At 33.7% G+C, this 17,605-nt stretch overlaps 6 protein-coding genes across 6 annotated transcripts in view; 2 read left to right on the forward strand and 4 right to left on the reverse strand.

The window, feature by feature from the left end:
• The window catches only part of CBG23764, a gene marked incomplete at both ends in the record, with an annotated part of 2,352 nt that extends 1,363 nt beyond the window's left edge, over positions 1-989 (reverse strand). The window contains 2 exons of the mRNA XM_002647852.1: positions 288-647; positions 878-989. Of these exons, the coding sequence (XP_002647898.1) occupies positions 288-647; positions 878-989 (472 nt within the window). The remainder of the gene's footprint in view (positions 1-287; positions 648-877) is intronic.
• Positions 990-1,605: 616 nt separating this feature from the next.
• On the reverse strand, positions 1,606-4,062 carry CBG23765 (the record flags this gene model as incomplete). Its single annotated transcript, XM_045241051.1, has 1 exon — positions 1,606-4,062. One exon carries the CDS (start codon positions 4,060-4,062, stop codon positions 1,606-1,608), a length of 2,457 nt encoding a protein of 818 aa, XP_045091157.1.
• A 49-nt stretch (positions 4,063-4,111) lies between these two features.
• On the forward strand, positions 4,112-5,362 carry CBG23766 (the record flags this gene model as incomplete). Its single annotated transcript, XM_002647854.1, has 2 exons — positions 4,112-4,982; positions 5,034-5,362. The coding sequence occupies 2 exons, from the start codon at positions 4,112-4,114 to the stop codon at positions 5,360-5,362; spliced, it is 1,200 nt and encodes a 399-aa protein (XP_002647900.1).
• CBG26659 lies at positions 5,359-6,566 on the reverse strand (the record flags this gene model as incomplete). The annotated part of the gene is made up of 2 exons (XM_045241052.1): positions 5,359-5,976; positions 6,159-6,566. The coding sequence occupies 2 exons, from the start codon at positions 6,564-6,566 to the stop codon at positions 5,359-5,361; spliced, it is 1,026 nt and encodes a 341-aa protein (XP_045100643.1).
• A 149-nt stretch (positions 6,567-6,715) lies between these two features.
• CBG23767 lies at positions 6,716-7,237 on the forward strand (the record flags this gene model as incomplete). The annotated part of the gene is made up of 3 exons (XM_002647855.1): positions 6,716-6,931; positions 6,977-7,078; positions 7,121-7,237. 3 exons carry the CDS (start codon positions 6,716-6,718, stop codon positions 7,235-7,237), a joined length of 435 nt encoding a protein of 144 aa, XP_002647901.1.
• A 6,755-nt stretch (positions 7,238-13,992) lies between these two features.
• CBG23769 lies at positions 13,993-14,437 on the reverse strand (the record flags this gene model as incomplete). The annotated part of the gene is made up of 3 exons (XM_045241053.1): positions 13,993-14,168; positions 14,302-14,359; positions 14,409-14,437. Coding segments are annotated over 3 exons (263 nt in total), but the record flags the coding sequence as incomplete, so codon positions are not given.
• Positions 14,438-17,605: the final 3,168 nt, after the last annotated feature.

Consider the following 17,605-nt stretch of genomic DNA (forward strand, 5'->3'; position numbering starts at 1 on the left):
GTAAGCACTGTAAGCACTAGATATAGATTTTTGAAGAAATGGAAAAGAGACTTGGAAACTAAAAGATCATTTAAATTTCATTAGAACTATTCATTTTTAGTTGATTAAATTCCGTTTTTGCAGTGTTTTTAAGATTTGACAAAAATGAAAAAATTGTGAAAAAATAGTCTAAAAATTAGGGGTGAAGCCGGCGCCTCAGGTTTCTTCTTTTTCTTCTTTTTTTAAACCTAGCCCAAAAATAGACAGTCAAAAAATATAAAAATACTTAAGCAGCTTTCTAAATTTACCACTATCTACTTCACTAGTCTTATCAATAGTTAGAAATGAATACTTGTCTTTCCAAACTGCTGCGGTCATCTCTAAAAATCTTTCTTTATCTAATTCACTACAATGATCTCTGTAAATATAATCCAAGTTTAACTTGTCTTGAGGAAACACTATAAACAAATTAGCATTCTCTCTGATAGTATTCTTAGGCAGTTTAATATAGTTTTGAGAAATGTAAAAACAATCAATGTTATTATGTCTACCTCTAGTGTAGTACTGTTCTATTTTATTTTGTTTCTCCAACATCAAGTCATCAAATATTATTAGAGTCTTTTTATTAGGATCAATAGAACTTGGATCAGGAATATCATCTAAACTATCTGAAGTGTGAATAGTTATTTCTTGTTTATCTTTTTTCTCAACCATAAAATTCTGATTCTTAAAGCATTCCTAATATCTTTTTTACTCAATCCATTTTCAAAACCATTTATAAGTGCTTGATAACAGGGCTGAAAAAGTGTAGTTGAAAATATATACAAGCTGTCATAGTCTAAATAATCATCTCCTTCAAATTTATCCAGAAGTAAATTCATCAGCAAATTGGTTTTACCACATCCTGATTTTCCTATGATGCAAGCTCTTATTGAAGAAGGAAGTAATGGATTATTTTTTCGAATGGAGTAATAATTTTTAATAGAATAATCGGTAAAGTCAGATGACATAATTTAATGTGTAATAAATGGTTTATTTATTTCTTAATCTTAGATCTAATGAGAAGTCATTTCAGTTTGATTTTCCTCAAGACTTCAAACCCAAATCTATAGCTGTTGTAAAAGTTGATGGAACTCTAGATCGAAATGAAAATAAGTTTATATATCTATCTTGTAGTCTTATATGTGATTCTTTCATGAATGAAAAGCAGAGTAACATAATTTGTAAGTTTTCTTCAACTCATAGTAAAAGCATAAAATATGAACCCGTAAATTTAATCTATCATAAAACAGTTAACAATTGTAACACACTAACTTTAAAACTTGTTGATGCAGAAAATAAACTTATTGAATATAATGATTGTGATGTTCATATCGAGCTACACATTATCTAAATTCTTTTAAAACCAGAACCACTTTTAAGAATCTTCAAGAAGTCTTTATTTGTTTTAGATAGGTTTGACTTTTTATGTGAAGTCTGTTTAGTATCTTTTTGTTTTGTAGTTTGTTTTGGAATTTCTTCAGGAATATTTTCTACAAGTTCTACTTTAGGTTTTTCTTCTGAACCCATAATTAAATAACTAGAAGCATTTCCAGCATTAAAGAATCTCATTTATTTAGTTAAAAATTAATCAACAGTAAGAGATTGAATAGACGGCATTTCTCTTAGTTCTACAGCCTCATACTCCCTTTTCCTTTTTCTATTTTTTCTATCAATAAAAGTTTTTGGAGAAAGTATCATCCAAAATGATCTAGCTATAAATAGGTATACGAACATTGCTGGCAAAGTAACACCAACTCTCCAAATTCTAAGCCACCACTTTCCAAAGAATCCTTCTACATCGTCTAATATTTCATGAGGCATTGTAGAGTCTTGATTACTAGCATGTACTTCAATTGAAACATCAGATTTTTCTCTCATCTCTTCTATGAGTTCTTCTTCAATATTAGTCTTCATGTCTAGAAGAATGTGTTCATGGAATACTACTTTATCGTCTAGGAACTTTAAATCATACTCTTTGAAATCTTTCATATTAGTAATGTTAGTTCTATAATCAATCATAGGGTGAAGTTGTGGTTTACTTGATATCACTCCTCCAAAATTATCATTCTTGTAATACCAAATCTTATCCCCAAGACTTTTTATCTTGATTGGAATTTGTCCGAGTGTGAGAGCAATACTTAACTTGTATCCATCAAAATGAGTAACATCGATAAAGTCAATCTCTTCTTCATCAATTTCTTTACAGAATGTAACTTGTACAACTTCCGAAGATTCTATGAATCTTACTTTGATGGCTGAATGATTCAATTGTTTTTGAATGTATCTCCTTGGACTTTCTCTTATAAGACTTTCAAGAACTTCATTTTGCTCGTTAAAAATATCACACATGACTTCGGTTGTATGTCGAAGAAGATTGTTAGATTGGTTTTCTAGATATTGGAATTCTCCTGCTGCTTGGAAGTCAGAGTATAGCTCTCTTTTTCTTCTTTGTTTTCCAGTTTCGAACAGTTCATAGTTTGCTATCCTCTTTATAAATTCTGTGTAACTTGGGAATGCATCACAGCTTTCTCTGATAGTTTTGTATTCATCGTGACTTGGTAAAATAGCACAATCTTCCTTAATATTCAAATATTCTTCATATCCTGGGAATGGTAAAGGTTGCCATGTTTCTTCTGTAGATAGGTTTAAGTGTTGTTCTTTTTCATAATTTGCAATGTTGTTTATAAAATCTGTATAAGTTGTAAGTGAATCACATCCTTCTCTGCTATTCTTGAATGCTTCATAACTAGGTAAGTTATCACAGTCTTGTTTGATTTTTAGATATTCGTTGTAATCTGGTAATGGCAATGGTTGAAAGACTTCTCTTTTAGTTCTGTTGGATTTTTTGTCTACACCTTTCGATTTCTCATCATGAACTGTCCAGTCTTCATCTTTCCGTAGCTTCCTCAATGCTTCGATTTCTTTTCTTTCAGCCTCTTCCTGAGCTTTTTTAGTTTTCTCCTGTTTCTTTTTCTCGAGTTCTTCTTCCTTCTTCAGCTTTTCTTGTTTCCTCTTTTCAAAATCAGCTTCATTCTGTTTTTGTCTTTCTTGATCACGTCTTTTGATTTCGTCTTGTTCACGTTTTCTGAGTTCTTCTTGTTCACGTCTTTTGATTTCATCTTGTTCACGTTTTCTGAGTTCTTCTTGTTCACGTTTTCTTCTGTCGTCCTCTTGTTGTTGTCTTTGACGTTGAATATCTTGTTGAGAATATGATGGGATTGGAATAGGAATGTGTCTTGGAGAATATTGAGATCTTTCAATTCTTTTTACAGCAAATCCTTCATCACTGATCATTAGATTTGAGTTGCAATCTTGTACTGTTTTGTTTGTTTGGAAGTTTAAAGCAATTTGATTCTTATTGTTAACCCAAAGTTTGTTATTGTACATCCCATCAAGTATTCCAATAGAGATGAATTGGCATTTCTGATCTCTGTTAACATCCCAAGTGATGATTTCATTTTTCTTAACCTCACAAAAACCGTCTTGATACTTGCAATTGTTCATATCAGCTAAAATATTTGTTGGCCTTGTTTGATTGAAATGTGAATAAACTTTCGTCTCAATAACTATACAATTTTCTTTGTGGAATCTTTTGGGAGAGAAGAAGCTTGTAAATCTATTTGGATAATCAACTTCGATTTTATTGTTTGTACTCCATACGTTAGAACTACCTTTTGATAAAGTTCCGTAACCACATTTCTTACTATTAATCATTTCTCTACATTCAGCTAGGGTGATGGGATAGTTGTTCAATTCTTTTTCTACTGTATGTTCATATCCAGAAAAGTCAGTGTACATTGAAACCTCACTAACTAATTTTTTACAAAGTTTAGCATCTGAAATGTATTCAATAATGTTTGGTTTAAAAACTTCATATTGAACTGGTTCTGATTTTGAGTTAAGGATTCTATGATAATTACATTTGTGTAGTTTTGGTATTCTAAAATATTGAACTGGTGAGTTGTCTGTACAAATAATGGGTTTACCTAATGTACTTTGATATAAAGTTAAAAAGAAAATCACCACAGATACTATTCTCATTTATTACTTTTGAAAATTAGTAAATGAAATTTCCCTAAATAAATTGAAAATGATTGAAGCTGTTGATAGGATATTAGTAGTTGATACCCCTATTGTGAGTGACACCTCTATACAAAAAGAGAATCTTATAAGCATATTTCCTTCCTCTGGATCTAGTTTGAACCAACATGGAGAAATCAATTTTGTCATAGAGACGTGTGATCAATACCTACACTTACACAAGTCTTATATTTATATGGAATGTGAACTATTGAAATCAGATGACACTGCATTGGCTGAAACAGATGAGGTCTCGTTGACTAATAATGCACCAATGTTTTTATTTGATAGATCAACTTATAGCATGGATGGTATGCAAGTTGAAAGTATAATGGATCCTGGTAGAGCTAGTTTGATGAAGGGGCTTTTAACATATAGCAGCACTATGAACAAGCAAAATACCTTTGGATGGATCCTAGAAACTAAAGATATTATTACATACAAGATAAACAAATATACAAAAAATAGAAAAGGAAGTATTACTTTCTGTATCCCACTAACTCACATATTTGGTTTTGCTGAATGTTATAATAAAATTGTCTATGGTAGAAAGCATCAGTTAACTCTCTACAGATCTCCTGAGAACAAAAACAGTATCACATCTTCTGATGCTAAAAAATTTACAGCAAAGATGAATATCAAAAGATTACAATGGATTATTCCAAAGATTGTTCCTAGTCTTGAAATGCAAAATAAACTGTTGAATATTTTTGAGAGTAGCAAGCTTGTACAGATGCCTTTTATTTCTAGACAGTTGGAAAGTTATAATATACCTAATGGAAATAGAGAATTCACATGGAAATTGGGAACAAAATATGACAAAATAAAGTATATAGTGGTTGCTTTGCAGAGCAATAGAGATAACAATTATCTGAATGCAGGTAAGTTTGATAACTGTGGATTAGAAGAAATTTATGTTGAATTAAATTCAGAGAGATATCCTCATGATTGTTTAAAGTTTGACTTTGACAAGTTTAATGCTGTTCAGCAATACAATTTTGCTAAAGAGTTTAGAAACAGTTACTATGAATCAACAAAAGATTACATTTTCATGGAAGAAGATGTATACTATTACTATTACCCATTGTTGGTGTTCGATGTATCTAAACAAAATGATAGAATTATCCAATCAAGACCTGACGTTACAATAAAAGCTTCCTTTTCAAAGAGTATTGTACAAAACACAAAATGTTATTGTTTGATCATGAGTGAAAATATTGTTGAAATTAAAGATAATCGCGTTAAAGTTGTTAGTGTTTAGTTATCTTGAATCCATGAATTGAATTTCTCAGGATATCCATACCATTTTACAAACATTTCTTTTACTCCTTTCCTAGTTCTACGTTTCAGTATCTTTTCTATTTTGTATTCTTCTTTGACATTATTAAACAGAGTAAGTTCTTCTTCATAAAACTTTCCTTTGATCTCTTCATCTGCTAAATCTTTAATGGAGTATGTTGTGACTTCCCCTGGATGAACTTGAGTGATTTTGAATATTTCTGTACTCCAATTAGGTAGATAACCTTTATCAAAAATAGCTTTGTACTTTGTAATTCTTACTGTATCATCTATTTTGAACTTGAACTTTTCAAACATTTCTTTCGAGGAGGGGAACAGGTTCTCATGTACTTGATCTTCATTTTCTTTTTTGGATGCTTCAATGGGAGTCATTTTTATGCTACGGTGATAATGATTATTGTATCCTTGAACTAATTTATCTAAAATATCAGTCCACTTATGATTACCTTGATGAGTGAACATTTTCCACATCTTTTCTTTGAGAGTTCTATTGAACCTTTCTATGATAGAAGCTTTCTTGTCTGAATAAGTTGAAAAATGTTTGATATCAAAACTTTTGAATAGAGCTTTCATTTCCTGATTGTAATATTCTTTTCCATTATCGGTTTGCATTTTTTGAGGTTTCCTGGTTTTGAAAATGGATTGTAAAGCACTTGCAGTTTCCTTTCCAGTTTTTGTTTTGAGTGGAACTACCCAAGCATACTTACTAAAAGAGTCAATTACCGTTAAAAGATATTTGAAGTCATTGTTTCTTCTGCATAAGGAATCATTTCAACAAGATCGGATTGCCATTGCTCATCTATATGGTGAATATAAACTCTTTGCGTTTTGAAGTTTTTACGAGCAGGTTTGTGAAGAGTGTAGACATCTTGTTCATTTAGAAATTGTTTGACTTCCTTGATTGGTATTTTTGTTTTTCTTTGAAGTTCGTTGATACCACAGAACCCAGTTTCAGGATTGTAAAAAGTTTCCTCGAGAATGATGTTAGGTTTTTTTGACGTTTTCATAGGTTTGATGTCACCACCAGTTTTTAGAGTTGAAGCTATTTTACATTTGATTGCTTTACATACTTGACAGTTTCCTTTGAATATTTGCTTTTTATTTTTGGTTAATGTCTTTGTTATACTGTTAGAACCTGTGCGCTTTTGACACTTTAAACAGTACATATCCATTTATTAGGAACATAAAAATTGAAATAAAATGATAAGAAATTTGACATTTATGTTCGCTATTAGCTGATAGTTATTGTTTTCTTTCATTGTGAAATTTTTTTTCATTCTATCATTTCATTCTTTTTTAACTTTGTTTCAATAAAATGAATGCTGATGCTCCTATGGAAGTGGACGAATCGTCAGCTATTCAAGAAATAGAGATAACAATTAAAGACATATCATCTATCACTTATATTCGACTATCTAACTCTATTCCCAAGTATGCAAGTTCAAACAGAGAAGAGTGGAGTGCTAAAGAAGAGCAAGAAGCCCTCAGGAGAAGTGGAGAATATACAAGTGTTCAATCTCATGACTTCAAGGTTTGTCTCATGGAACATGTATTCAAGCTTTGTTTTTCTTTTCAGATTGAGACACAGCTTCGAAAACTCAAAAGATTGGTATTGGACAGGAATCTAGAAGTGGATCGAATCAATAAAAGAAGGAATCAGTACGACGAGATAGTCAAGGTAGATTTTGTGAGATTATATGAGATTATTTACTGTTTTTAGGTTCAAAGGACCAGAAAACTAGAAGGGCGAAAAATCAAGCAGCGTAGGTGGGAGGAAGCCCAATCGAAGCAGGAATTTCTGGATTCTTTAGAAATGGGCAAATATAAGAAAGATTAGTCTTTATATATTTACACAATTTTTAGATAATTGATATCCACTGTATTTTGCAATAAATCCACATTTGTTAATGGTTTCAAATCATTGTTCAACATTTAATAAAACGTAATAATGGTAAAGAATTGATAAGACAACACTCGCTTGCTATTTTCGCTTGCTATTTTTGCCGTTTCTTCATGGTGAATTTTTTTTTTTTCATTTTCGATGCGAAATTTTTTCGTTCGGTCGACGGAGTTTTTCTTGCATATTTTCTCCTTCATTAAGTCTTCCTCTAACTTCGTCATATCTTTTTAAATCTTGATCTTTTTTGCTGAGTGGGGGTCGAACTTTCTACCATTCAAACACAGGACAGACACTCTACCATTGAGCCTCGAGAACATGTTGATAAGAGAGTAAAAAAAGTGTTTAAGTGTAGAGAATTTCTTATCAGTTGGGGTGAAAAGCAACTATTTTGAGGTGTTGAAAAAAGTGGGCAAAAGTGGGCAACAGTGGGAAAGTGAGTGGGGCGGACTGAGTTCACCAAAATCTGAGAGTGTGAAAATCGTGGATTTTGCTAAGAATATTATATGAAAAAAAATAATTAGGGCAAAAGAATTGAAAAAACAGCAAAATAAAAATTTGAAAAAAGTGGGCGAAAAGCTGCGCCAGAAAGGACAATTCTATACTACTAAAATCATCCCCACTGGCCTATACTCTGGTCGATTTTCTTCAATAAAACTAGAATCGCGGCTAGAATATCAAACAAACAAACTAGATTCTCAAACTAGAATTCGAAAAATTAGCAATTGATAATTTCAGTGGACCATTGACTCTGAAATACATCTGACTTTTAGAAGTATTGTTTTAAACACAGCTCAGTTTTACAACTCGAACTTGAAACAAGCAAAAAAGAAATTTCAAAACTATCAAAAGTGCATCAGAATTCAAACATAACCTAACTTTTTCCTTGGAATTCCCTAATTCAAAAAGGAAAATTTTACAGCAATGTTTTGGATTCTATTGAGTTGTTGTTTGATGTTAACTTGCTTTTCCCCGTTTTTTTAAAGAACCGGCAAGTGTGATTATAAAAAGAAATTTCAAATTGCGTGACTCCTTCCTCACAAAACAACTCTTAAAACATGCCTACCGATAACCCAATTTTTTTCTGAAATTTATGTGGTCCGAAAATTTGCGTGATTCTATGAACACAGATACAGTTTCCCATTGTTTTATGTGTGTTCCTAAATGAAAACAAACGTATCTTCCTTTTATGCTAACCAGCTGAGTCAAATGTCTACTGAGCAAGGTACAGTATCACTTGGAAGATAGCGACCAAAAGGAATTGAAATGCAGGTTCTTGTTTTGGTTGGTGGAAAAAGCATGATGTTTCCGATAATTAAATAAGTGATGCATTTGAGAATAATACTAAAACACTCAAAAACTTAAAGTCCTCATGATTTTCAGAACAGCTATTAACGAAAAACTTCACTTTCAGTGTAAGTTGGCCAAAAACGGATGAGACAAAAGTATGAGTATAGATACAACCAAGTTTCTCATGTTAATAGGACTATATTGAGTTGTATTTGCTATATTTTATAGTTTCCTCACATTTTAATACCTAGATCTAAAGTTATATTGGATTGTTTCAAGTTGCTTTATAATTATGTCCACTTTTTTTGTGTCATTTTTTCGATTTTTCGAAATTTCCAAAATAAAGAAACGATAGCGGTATCGATTGATATTCATTAATTGACATTTCAAAATAGTATTTATGACAACCATATGCTGTTCAATCAATTTTCCCAGTTTTCGAAAAAACTCGAAAATAAAAGAGGCTTTATTATTATGTCCAGCAGTGTATGAATCATTCCAATAAAGAAGGCTTCACAACTACACTTTATTCTCCATTTTAATTCTTTGGGATGCACATGTAAAATCTCATAACTTGGTTGCTGAGTAGCTACGACCATGCTCCAATGAATTCAGTGCCAGTATATACGAGGGAACTATTGATGAAAACGTGATCTCTTTTCTTCTGATGACAAACTGAATCGGCTGAAAATATAATTCTGGCTCTTTTTGGGATTTGACTCAGCTCTAGAATGCCATTTCTCTAATCAGCTTGAAGATCCTCATTAATCTAGCTATCACTGCTGCCAGTTTCCTAAGATTTGTTTCTGTACATACCAGGGCGTACCACTAAGATGGTCATAATCTAAACAAAGCTGATTAGAAGAGATAAAAAAGTATGATGTGCAGAAACTGGTAAACATCCAGATGGAACCCTTCTAGAGAAAAACAAAAAATCGCGTTTTGAAAAGGTTAGGGTTCAAATAATTTCTAGTGAAGCGAGTGTAATTTTGAAAGGGTCAAAAATTTGATAAAGTTGAAGAAAAATACAGTACTAAAACAAAAGAGTTGTGTTGTCTCATCATGCATTTGTGCAAAACCACTAATTCTCCAGCATTTGCTTTTTTTTCTAAATTTTTAGTTTGCTTGGTTTTTGTTGTTCTTTGTAAGAAATTCTGATCTTACTGAACTTTTTTTTTCTTCAAAAAAAATTTCTGACCAGTACACGTCAATCGAATACAATTTGACTAGAATCCAGTTGAACATTTGTCAAAATCGTGGTTTTTTTCTGGTTCCGCTTTGGACATTGCGCCAATGCAAAAGATTCTTGACCATGATTGACAAAAAAATATATATCTATATATAAACATGATAATTTTAGGTAGAAAACGTGAAATAATAAGGATTGTGACATTATGATGTACGCAAAAAGTACTCTTACAAATGGTTTTCACCGACATCGTCATGAAATTTGGAATTACCGATTACTCAACTTTTGAACTAGAATTATTAAAATTTTTGTTGAATTCTATAAAATATTATACTAATCCCTATTGTATTCTCTATCATTGGCAATTTATCGTGGATACGATATGAAAATTAAGAATAGCATCACAGGTGAGTTGGAATATTTCAAAATGAAGTTAGACACTGGTAATGTTTTGAAAAAAAATTCCAATTATAAGGACAACAACTATCACATTTATAATAGCGTTTTATCAATTCAAAATTACTTTCCAGTCTTTGAAAAATGCAACCTGGAAATCAAGCTGACGATAACGCATCGGACATCGACGACGAAGATAATTATGGTGATATGCTGGACATGAAATCAGTTAAAGATAGAGAAGAACGAGGAACTGTAATTCGGAGAGATGAACCGAGCCGATTGCCCACTCACGATCCATTGGGAAGGCCAGTACCAAGACAGGATCGTCCCAGACATTGATTTGGAGTTCAGCAACGTGGATACTCTGGAGAAAGAACTCCAACACTCCATTTAATTGTTTGTTTTTCCCATAGTTTACCAATACTTTTTTCACTATTTGTTGATACCCGAATAAATTGTTTGAAGTTGTAAATAATCTTTTGAAGTTGTATAATAACGAAAAAACTCAAAAGAAATAGGACTTTTAATTAAAATTTCTAAGATTTAGAGGAATCTTGATTTTTATTCATTATAACGACGGATCACATATTTGAAAACGAAATAATAGATTATTGGAAAAAGAATTTCAAAAATTGAAAAAAAATCCAATCCTCGTAGGTGTTATAATATTTCAATATGTGATTTCAGATTCCTCAACATTTACTACTGTTAAAGATTGCGGTTGAGAAAATTTCACCAAGTTTCAACGCCGGCGTTAGATTTCATTGATTTTTTTTGTTTTTAGTTTGTATTCTTCATTTACTTGTTCTTTTGTTCTCCATTTCTTAACCTTTTTATTAGACTTGGTCCCAATAGTCGCCTAGTATTTTTTTGATGTTATTTGTTGATTTTAACATTTTAGTACTCTCGATCCTAACACATGACTACTGTTCCATTGATATTATTTGTTGAAATTTTACTTTTTTATTAGTTAGCGAAAAGTCTTTGTAATTTTTTTTGGACTGTCATATCTCAGCGTTGGTTTAATTTTCTATTCTGTTTTTTCTATGTTGTGGTATTAATTGTGCATGTTTCAAAATTTGTTAAAATTAACGACGGCGTTCATTATGACCGAGCATTTGCTCAGAGACCACCATGCTCTCAGGGGTGCTTTTTCATACGAGTTTCTCCAAGGTCACGAGAGCAGCGTAGCTTGTCGTATATTGTGTGCAGCAGACATGAGCGGAATAACAATTTCAAAATCCGGAATAAGGAATAAGGAATAAGGAATAGAAAAAACACCCGGAATAAAGAATAAGGAATAAGGAATTCCGAACGAAGGAAGATTTCTTTTTGTCTTGAAAAACACTGTTTATTTTAAAACACGAACAACGAAGAGAGAACTCACAACCGAGACACAAACAAGAAAAATGGAGAGGGAACTCTCAAACTAGAATTAACAAGAGCAACAAAAAATTAACTAGAATTAACTGAAACAAACATTAATTAGAACTACCTAGAGCGACAAAAACTAAAAAATGAAGAAGGAAGTCTCCAACTAGAATTAAGAAGAACAGCAAACTAAAAAAATCTAGAAAGAACTTTCAAACTAGAATTAAAAAACTAAAAAACTAAATCATAATTGTGAATTATCAGTTTTCCAGTCCATAATTTCTCAAATTGAGTGAACAAAAAGTTAATTTGTCAACAGTGTCGTTTTTCAATCGGCTTCTTTTCGGGGTACAGATGAGGCCCGATACACTGAACAATCTTTCGGATTCCGCAGATGTAGCGGGAATCGACAAGTATCGTTGAGCCATGAGTTTCAGATTTGGAAATTCTGTCGAATTTCGCCAAAAGGTGTATGAGTTGATGTTTCTAGAAGGCGGAGAGCGTAGATTTTTAATTTAATTTGTTTATTGATCAGGTGTAATAAAACATTAGAGGGCAGGACATGAAAGACTCAGAGAAATGCCCCTCACGAGGCCGATCTGAGTAGGGGAGGGGAAACGGGATAATTTAGATATTGGACACAGGAAAGATGTAACCGGTAGAAAAAAAAATAGGGAGCGAATATATATCAATAACGGGTAATACTGGAAGAAATTAAGGATTCAAACTCGGAAGGTAGGAGAAATCGGGTAACTTGGGAAGTGATGGCGTTCCACAGGGGAACAATTGAAGAAAACTAGTCAGAGGAGTAGGGCTGAACATTAATTAAGTTCATAGGGCGACGAGGGGAGGAGGAGTATTTGACATGTGCATTTAGGTTAGGAAAGTAGGCGGAGCCATTTAAAAATTTATAGAGAAGAATTAGTTGAGCTTTTAGCCTACGATTTCGAATGGAGAACATATTGAGGATAGAGAGACGATCAGAATAGGAACTGTACTGAATATTACAACGCTGGAAAATACACTTAGAGAAAAATCTTAAGGGAGATTCTAGTTTTAGAGCAAGGCGAGAAGAAGGCGGAGGGGAATAAACTACAAAACAATATTCCAGAATCGGGAGAACATAACATTTGAAAAGATGAATGTAGAATTCTGGTGACTTAGATCTAAATGACTTTAAGAGTTGTTTGGAACGGAGAAGAGCGAAAGCTGTGCTTTTGTTGATGTGAGCAGAGAATTTGAGAGAGGAATCATTAATGAGTCCCAAGTCCCGGACGGAGGAGGAGCGAGTAAGTGCGACACCCGCAATATTGAGAGGATGGGAAGAATTATGGGAACCTAGGCGAAGAAGGGCAGTTTTAGAGTGGGCAAGAGGGAGATGGTTGGCGGTAGCCCAATTTACAACCATGTTGATACCAGTTTGAAGGGCGATTGGGTCATGAGAATACAATTTGATATCATCAGCAAAGGCGGCAAGGTGAAGAGAGGGGATTTGTTCAAGTTCTAAGAGCAGATCATTGATGAAGATGAGAAATAGTAAGGGACCGGAGACTGATCCTTGAGGAACACCAGAGGGAATAACAGAGGAAGGGGGTCCAATAAAATCATAGATTTTGACAGAGAACGTTCGACCAGAGAGAAACGAGTAGAACCAAGCTACGTAAGATTTAGGGACTCCAAAGCTAGCAAGTTTCTGGATGAGAAGTTGATGATGTACCTGGTCGAAAGCTTTGCGAAAATCGAAAAAGACGACGTCTAGTATATTGTATTTCAAAAGAGTAGCTTTGTAATTCGAAAAAGATTGAACTAGAGAGGTGGTGCAGGATCTGTTGGAGAGAAAACCATGTTGAAGACTGAATTGATGGAGGAATTCCCATTTGATGCGATCACATACCAATCGTTCGAAAATTCGAGCGAATGGGTCAGTAAGCGAAATGGGGCGATAGTTTTCGGGCGATGAAGGAGAACTCTTTTTCGGTATGGGAACGACTACTGCGTGTTTCCAAGAGTCGGGTACATGTGACGTGGAGAGTGAGTCAGAGAAGATAATCGATAAAGGTAATGCTAGAGTGGTGGCGCATTTTTAATGATAAAGTAATTGGTCGAATGGGGAGAATAGCCACAACGAGGCGGGAGTTTGCGAAGAAGCTTCTCAATTATCCAGGGATCGAAGATTTCAAGGTCAGAGCCAGAAAAAGGAAGATACTGATGACATATTGCGGGAGTGATGGATGCGGATGAAGTGAGAAGATTATAATTAGAAGAGAATGTTTTGGTGAAAAGGGTGGATTTTTCGTGTTCAGAGGTTATAAGACAGCCATTACCAAAAAGAGGTGGGACTTTAGGTGAAGATCTAATTCTACTCTTCATGAGGGCGCGGGCTATCGATAGATATCGAATTACTTCCTGAAATAATCACTAATTTCCAAAACCAAACTTAAAACTAACTTCTTCCACTTGAGTACTCATGGGTGAAGGTTCTGGAGTTTTTTGAGAATGCTTCAACAAGTACTTATCATATGCCGATAGAGTCTCATTGACTTGAGGAACAACATCATCGACTTTTCCAGAAGTTTCAGACACACTTCCATCCTTTTTCAGAAGTTGCCGAATGACTGAATCCTAAAAAAAGGTTTCATCAGAGCGTTTTTTATTGCTTTCAGTACATTGTGCGAACTCGTAAAAAACATATCTTTGAACCTCGGATCGGGGAAAGTGGAAAGTGAGAGCATATCATCAAGTTTGTATTTCTCACAACGATGTTGTAATGATTTTTCAAAATTTCCGCCAAATCCGATAGATGCTCAACTTTTCTAAAAATTTTTATATCCTTTTTTGTGAGTTATTCATTTCAGAACTCACAAATCCTTAAACTCGTCCAATTCGGACATTAGTAAGCATATAGAAGGTATAATGACACTAGCCGGTGCCAAGTAACGGTGTTGAGCGCTTTTTGTCGTTTCTGCAATTGGAGACAGTACTTTTTCAACTGCTTCGAGCAGCTCCCAATCACTGGTAGAAAAAAAAATGAAAAAATTGCCCGCGGTATGTCCGGGGTATCAGGTTCCTGTGATAAAATAGAAGAAAATCAACAAGAAATGTAACAAAATCGGCTTATTTTGAACAAGTTAGAGAGAAACAACAAATACAAGCTTAGAAATTGAGCAAACTCACTTAAAATCCTTAAAAGAGTCCCTAGAACAACCACGAGCCAAATCCAAGCTCGCAATCACTCAAAACTAATTTTCAAACTGCGCGCGTGCCGAGCGGGATAGCGGAGTGTCGTTGCGTGGTTAGAGGGAACCTTTTTTATTTATGTATTATTTATTTATTTCAACGAAGGGAAGAAAACCACTAACACGTGAAATGTCTATGAAACTAGGAGATATAACAGGGACATACATTTGTAGTAATTGGGAGATGAAGGATAAACCGAGTTAGTAATTAGTTGAATTCAAGACAAGAAAATGTTTTAGATCACAGGATAATAGTCGATTTTTGAAAGCCGCTGACGAGGGCTTTACCGGAAACACATTGGCGGGTAAAGAGTTCCAACATCTGATTACTCTATTAGAGAGAAATTGAGAAGATATTTTTGTTGAGTTTTTGATAAGTGATTTGAGATAGTATTTGTGACGTCGCAATGATCCAGCATGATTAAATAATTCGAAAATTGGAACCTCCATGATAATTTCTTTGGAAGCAATAATTTTATACGTGTAGACCAAATCATTATAGAGCCTGCGATACTCCAAGGAACTTAGCTGACATTCTTCCAGTGCTTCAAAGTATGAAGTGTATGCCATCCTGAATTTTTTGAAAATTCTGAAAACAAATGACTTTTGCACCGATTCCAATTTTATAATATGATCCTTTAGGATTGGAGAAGTGACTATCGTTCCATATTCGAGTAAAGGGCGTATGTAAATTGTATAGCATTTTATAAAAACACTCCACGATGCGTTTTTTAGAATGGAAAAGAACATGTTGATCCTCTGATGTGATTTCCGAATAATCAACGAATAATGATAATGGAAACTCAGGTTACTGGAAAAGTAGATTCCAAGATCACGGACATTTTCCACAGGGGGAATCAAAGCTTGATTTAATTTGGGATTCATAACATTGGAGTTGGCATATTTTCTTGTTGCATTGAATTTGATGTATTCGCACTTTTTAGGAGCCGCTTTCATTTTCCACTTCGAGCACCAATTCTCCAATTCAATTAAATCTGCATCAACCTTTGGAAGGGGTTGGAGGGTAGATGCCCCAGGCAACTAAAATCTGAATAACAAAATATTATTATTCATGAAATCTGAGCGCCAACATACCCTATTGCGGGATAATCAACTCCTAGGAGAACCACCACTTTCTTATTCTGAATGAAGGATCGAATCATTAGCAACAAGCTGCTCCAGCGAACATCTGTCGACTAAAACAAAATATTTGAACTAATTACAATAGGAATTTTAACCTTTTTTAGCATATTCTTTTCGGGAATCGAGCATATCCTTCGCGCTCTGAAAAATTTATTTTATTCGGCAGTTCAATTTTGACTATTTGAAAATGTCTCATTCTCAGCTTTCGAATGATATAGGTCTCTTATCGAATTCCCATACCCTAGTTACAACCTTCTCTAGTAAGAAAAGTTTACCAGCTGTAGAAGATGAGCATAGCAGTGAATGCTTTTCATGTTCAGATTTGAGCATAAAGAGCTCATTGTAGTCGCCCCATCGCGAGTTATACAAACAACACTGCTCTTATCAATATTGAATTTGTCCAAATTTTTTGTGATTAGCTCTGAAAAATTTATAGCCGTATGTCTTCCACTTACTGGCATGCTTCCAAGTACTGCGAAACATGGCTGGAATGTTTCTTTGTGAATCCAATGAGCTGAAATCATTATAGTTTTGAATCGAAAACTCCACTAAAAACCTGTCAAGGAAAGCAGTGAATGCTTTTTGCCTTGGGAGTTCCATCCGTCGACGTCATTGATAATTCCTCGGCATTTTTCAGATCCAATTTAACTCGTTCTTCCAAATTCGTCACCAACAGATCCAGTCCTTTCGATGAATAGAAATATCGGCTTTTTATCCTGGAAACTGAGTTTTTTTTTGAAGAAAAAACTTTGGCTCTAGTATGAAATTCTAGTTCTTGAAAAAATTCTGGTCCTTAGAAAAAATTCGGGTCCTTAAAAAAATTCTGGTCCTTAAAAAATTCTGGTCCTTAAAAAATTCTGGTCCTTAGAAAAAAATTCTGGTCCTTAAAATGTGTTAATGTAAATGTGTATTTTTCATCTGAAAATTTCGTAAAATCCATGAATTTTGTTGTTTTAGTTTGTGGTTAAGAAAAATATGTTTTGAAACTATAACAGATTAGATCCAATAAAAAATTTTATATCTGAAAAGGAGGGTCAAAATACACATACTTAATACTTAGAACGTTACTCACCCTGCGGAATCTGGTAGAGATGGTCCTCCCAGTGTTTATTTATTACCAACTAGCATTTTTCAAATTTGGTGGAACTCGAAATATGTATATTTTCAATTTTTCTGATGTTCCTTTAGAAAATGGACCATGGGTTCACTTTACTTTGATACTTGCAACATTTACTATCTTTCTAATAACAAAATTTTAATGTCTACCATGAAAACTTCTTAAACACAAACTAAAACAACAAAATTCATGGATTTTACGAAAATTTCAAATGAAAAATATACATTTACATTAACAAATTTTATGGATCAGAATTTTTTCTAAGGACCAGAATTTTTTAAGCACCAGAATTTTTTTTAAAGGGGGACTCCGACCAGAAATTTTTATTGCATTAAAATGAGTTAAAATTTGTCTGTTTTTCAAATATTATTGCGAAAAAATTCGAAGGAAATCCGAAATTCCCGAAAAACGGCGTTGAAAAGGAAGAAAATTCAAAAAAAAGGTGCCGCCGGGGGACGAGGATTTTCAGTGAGAAACCTAGGCCACGGCAGCGGGCGCCTTTCCTATGTGGCAAATTTTCCGGATTTTTTCAATTTCATGTCCGGCAGGTAAAAAACGTAAAA

Source organism: Caenorhabditis briggsae (genome assembly GCF_000004555.2).
Source record: "Caenorhabditis briggsae AF16 supercontig from assembly CB4, cb25.NA_037, whole genome shotgun sequence".
Classification (NCBI taxonomy): domain Eukaryota; kingdom Metazoa; phylum Nematoda; class Chromadorea; order Rhabditida; family Rhabditidae; genus Caenorhabditis; species Caenorhabditis briggsae.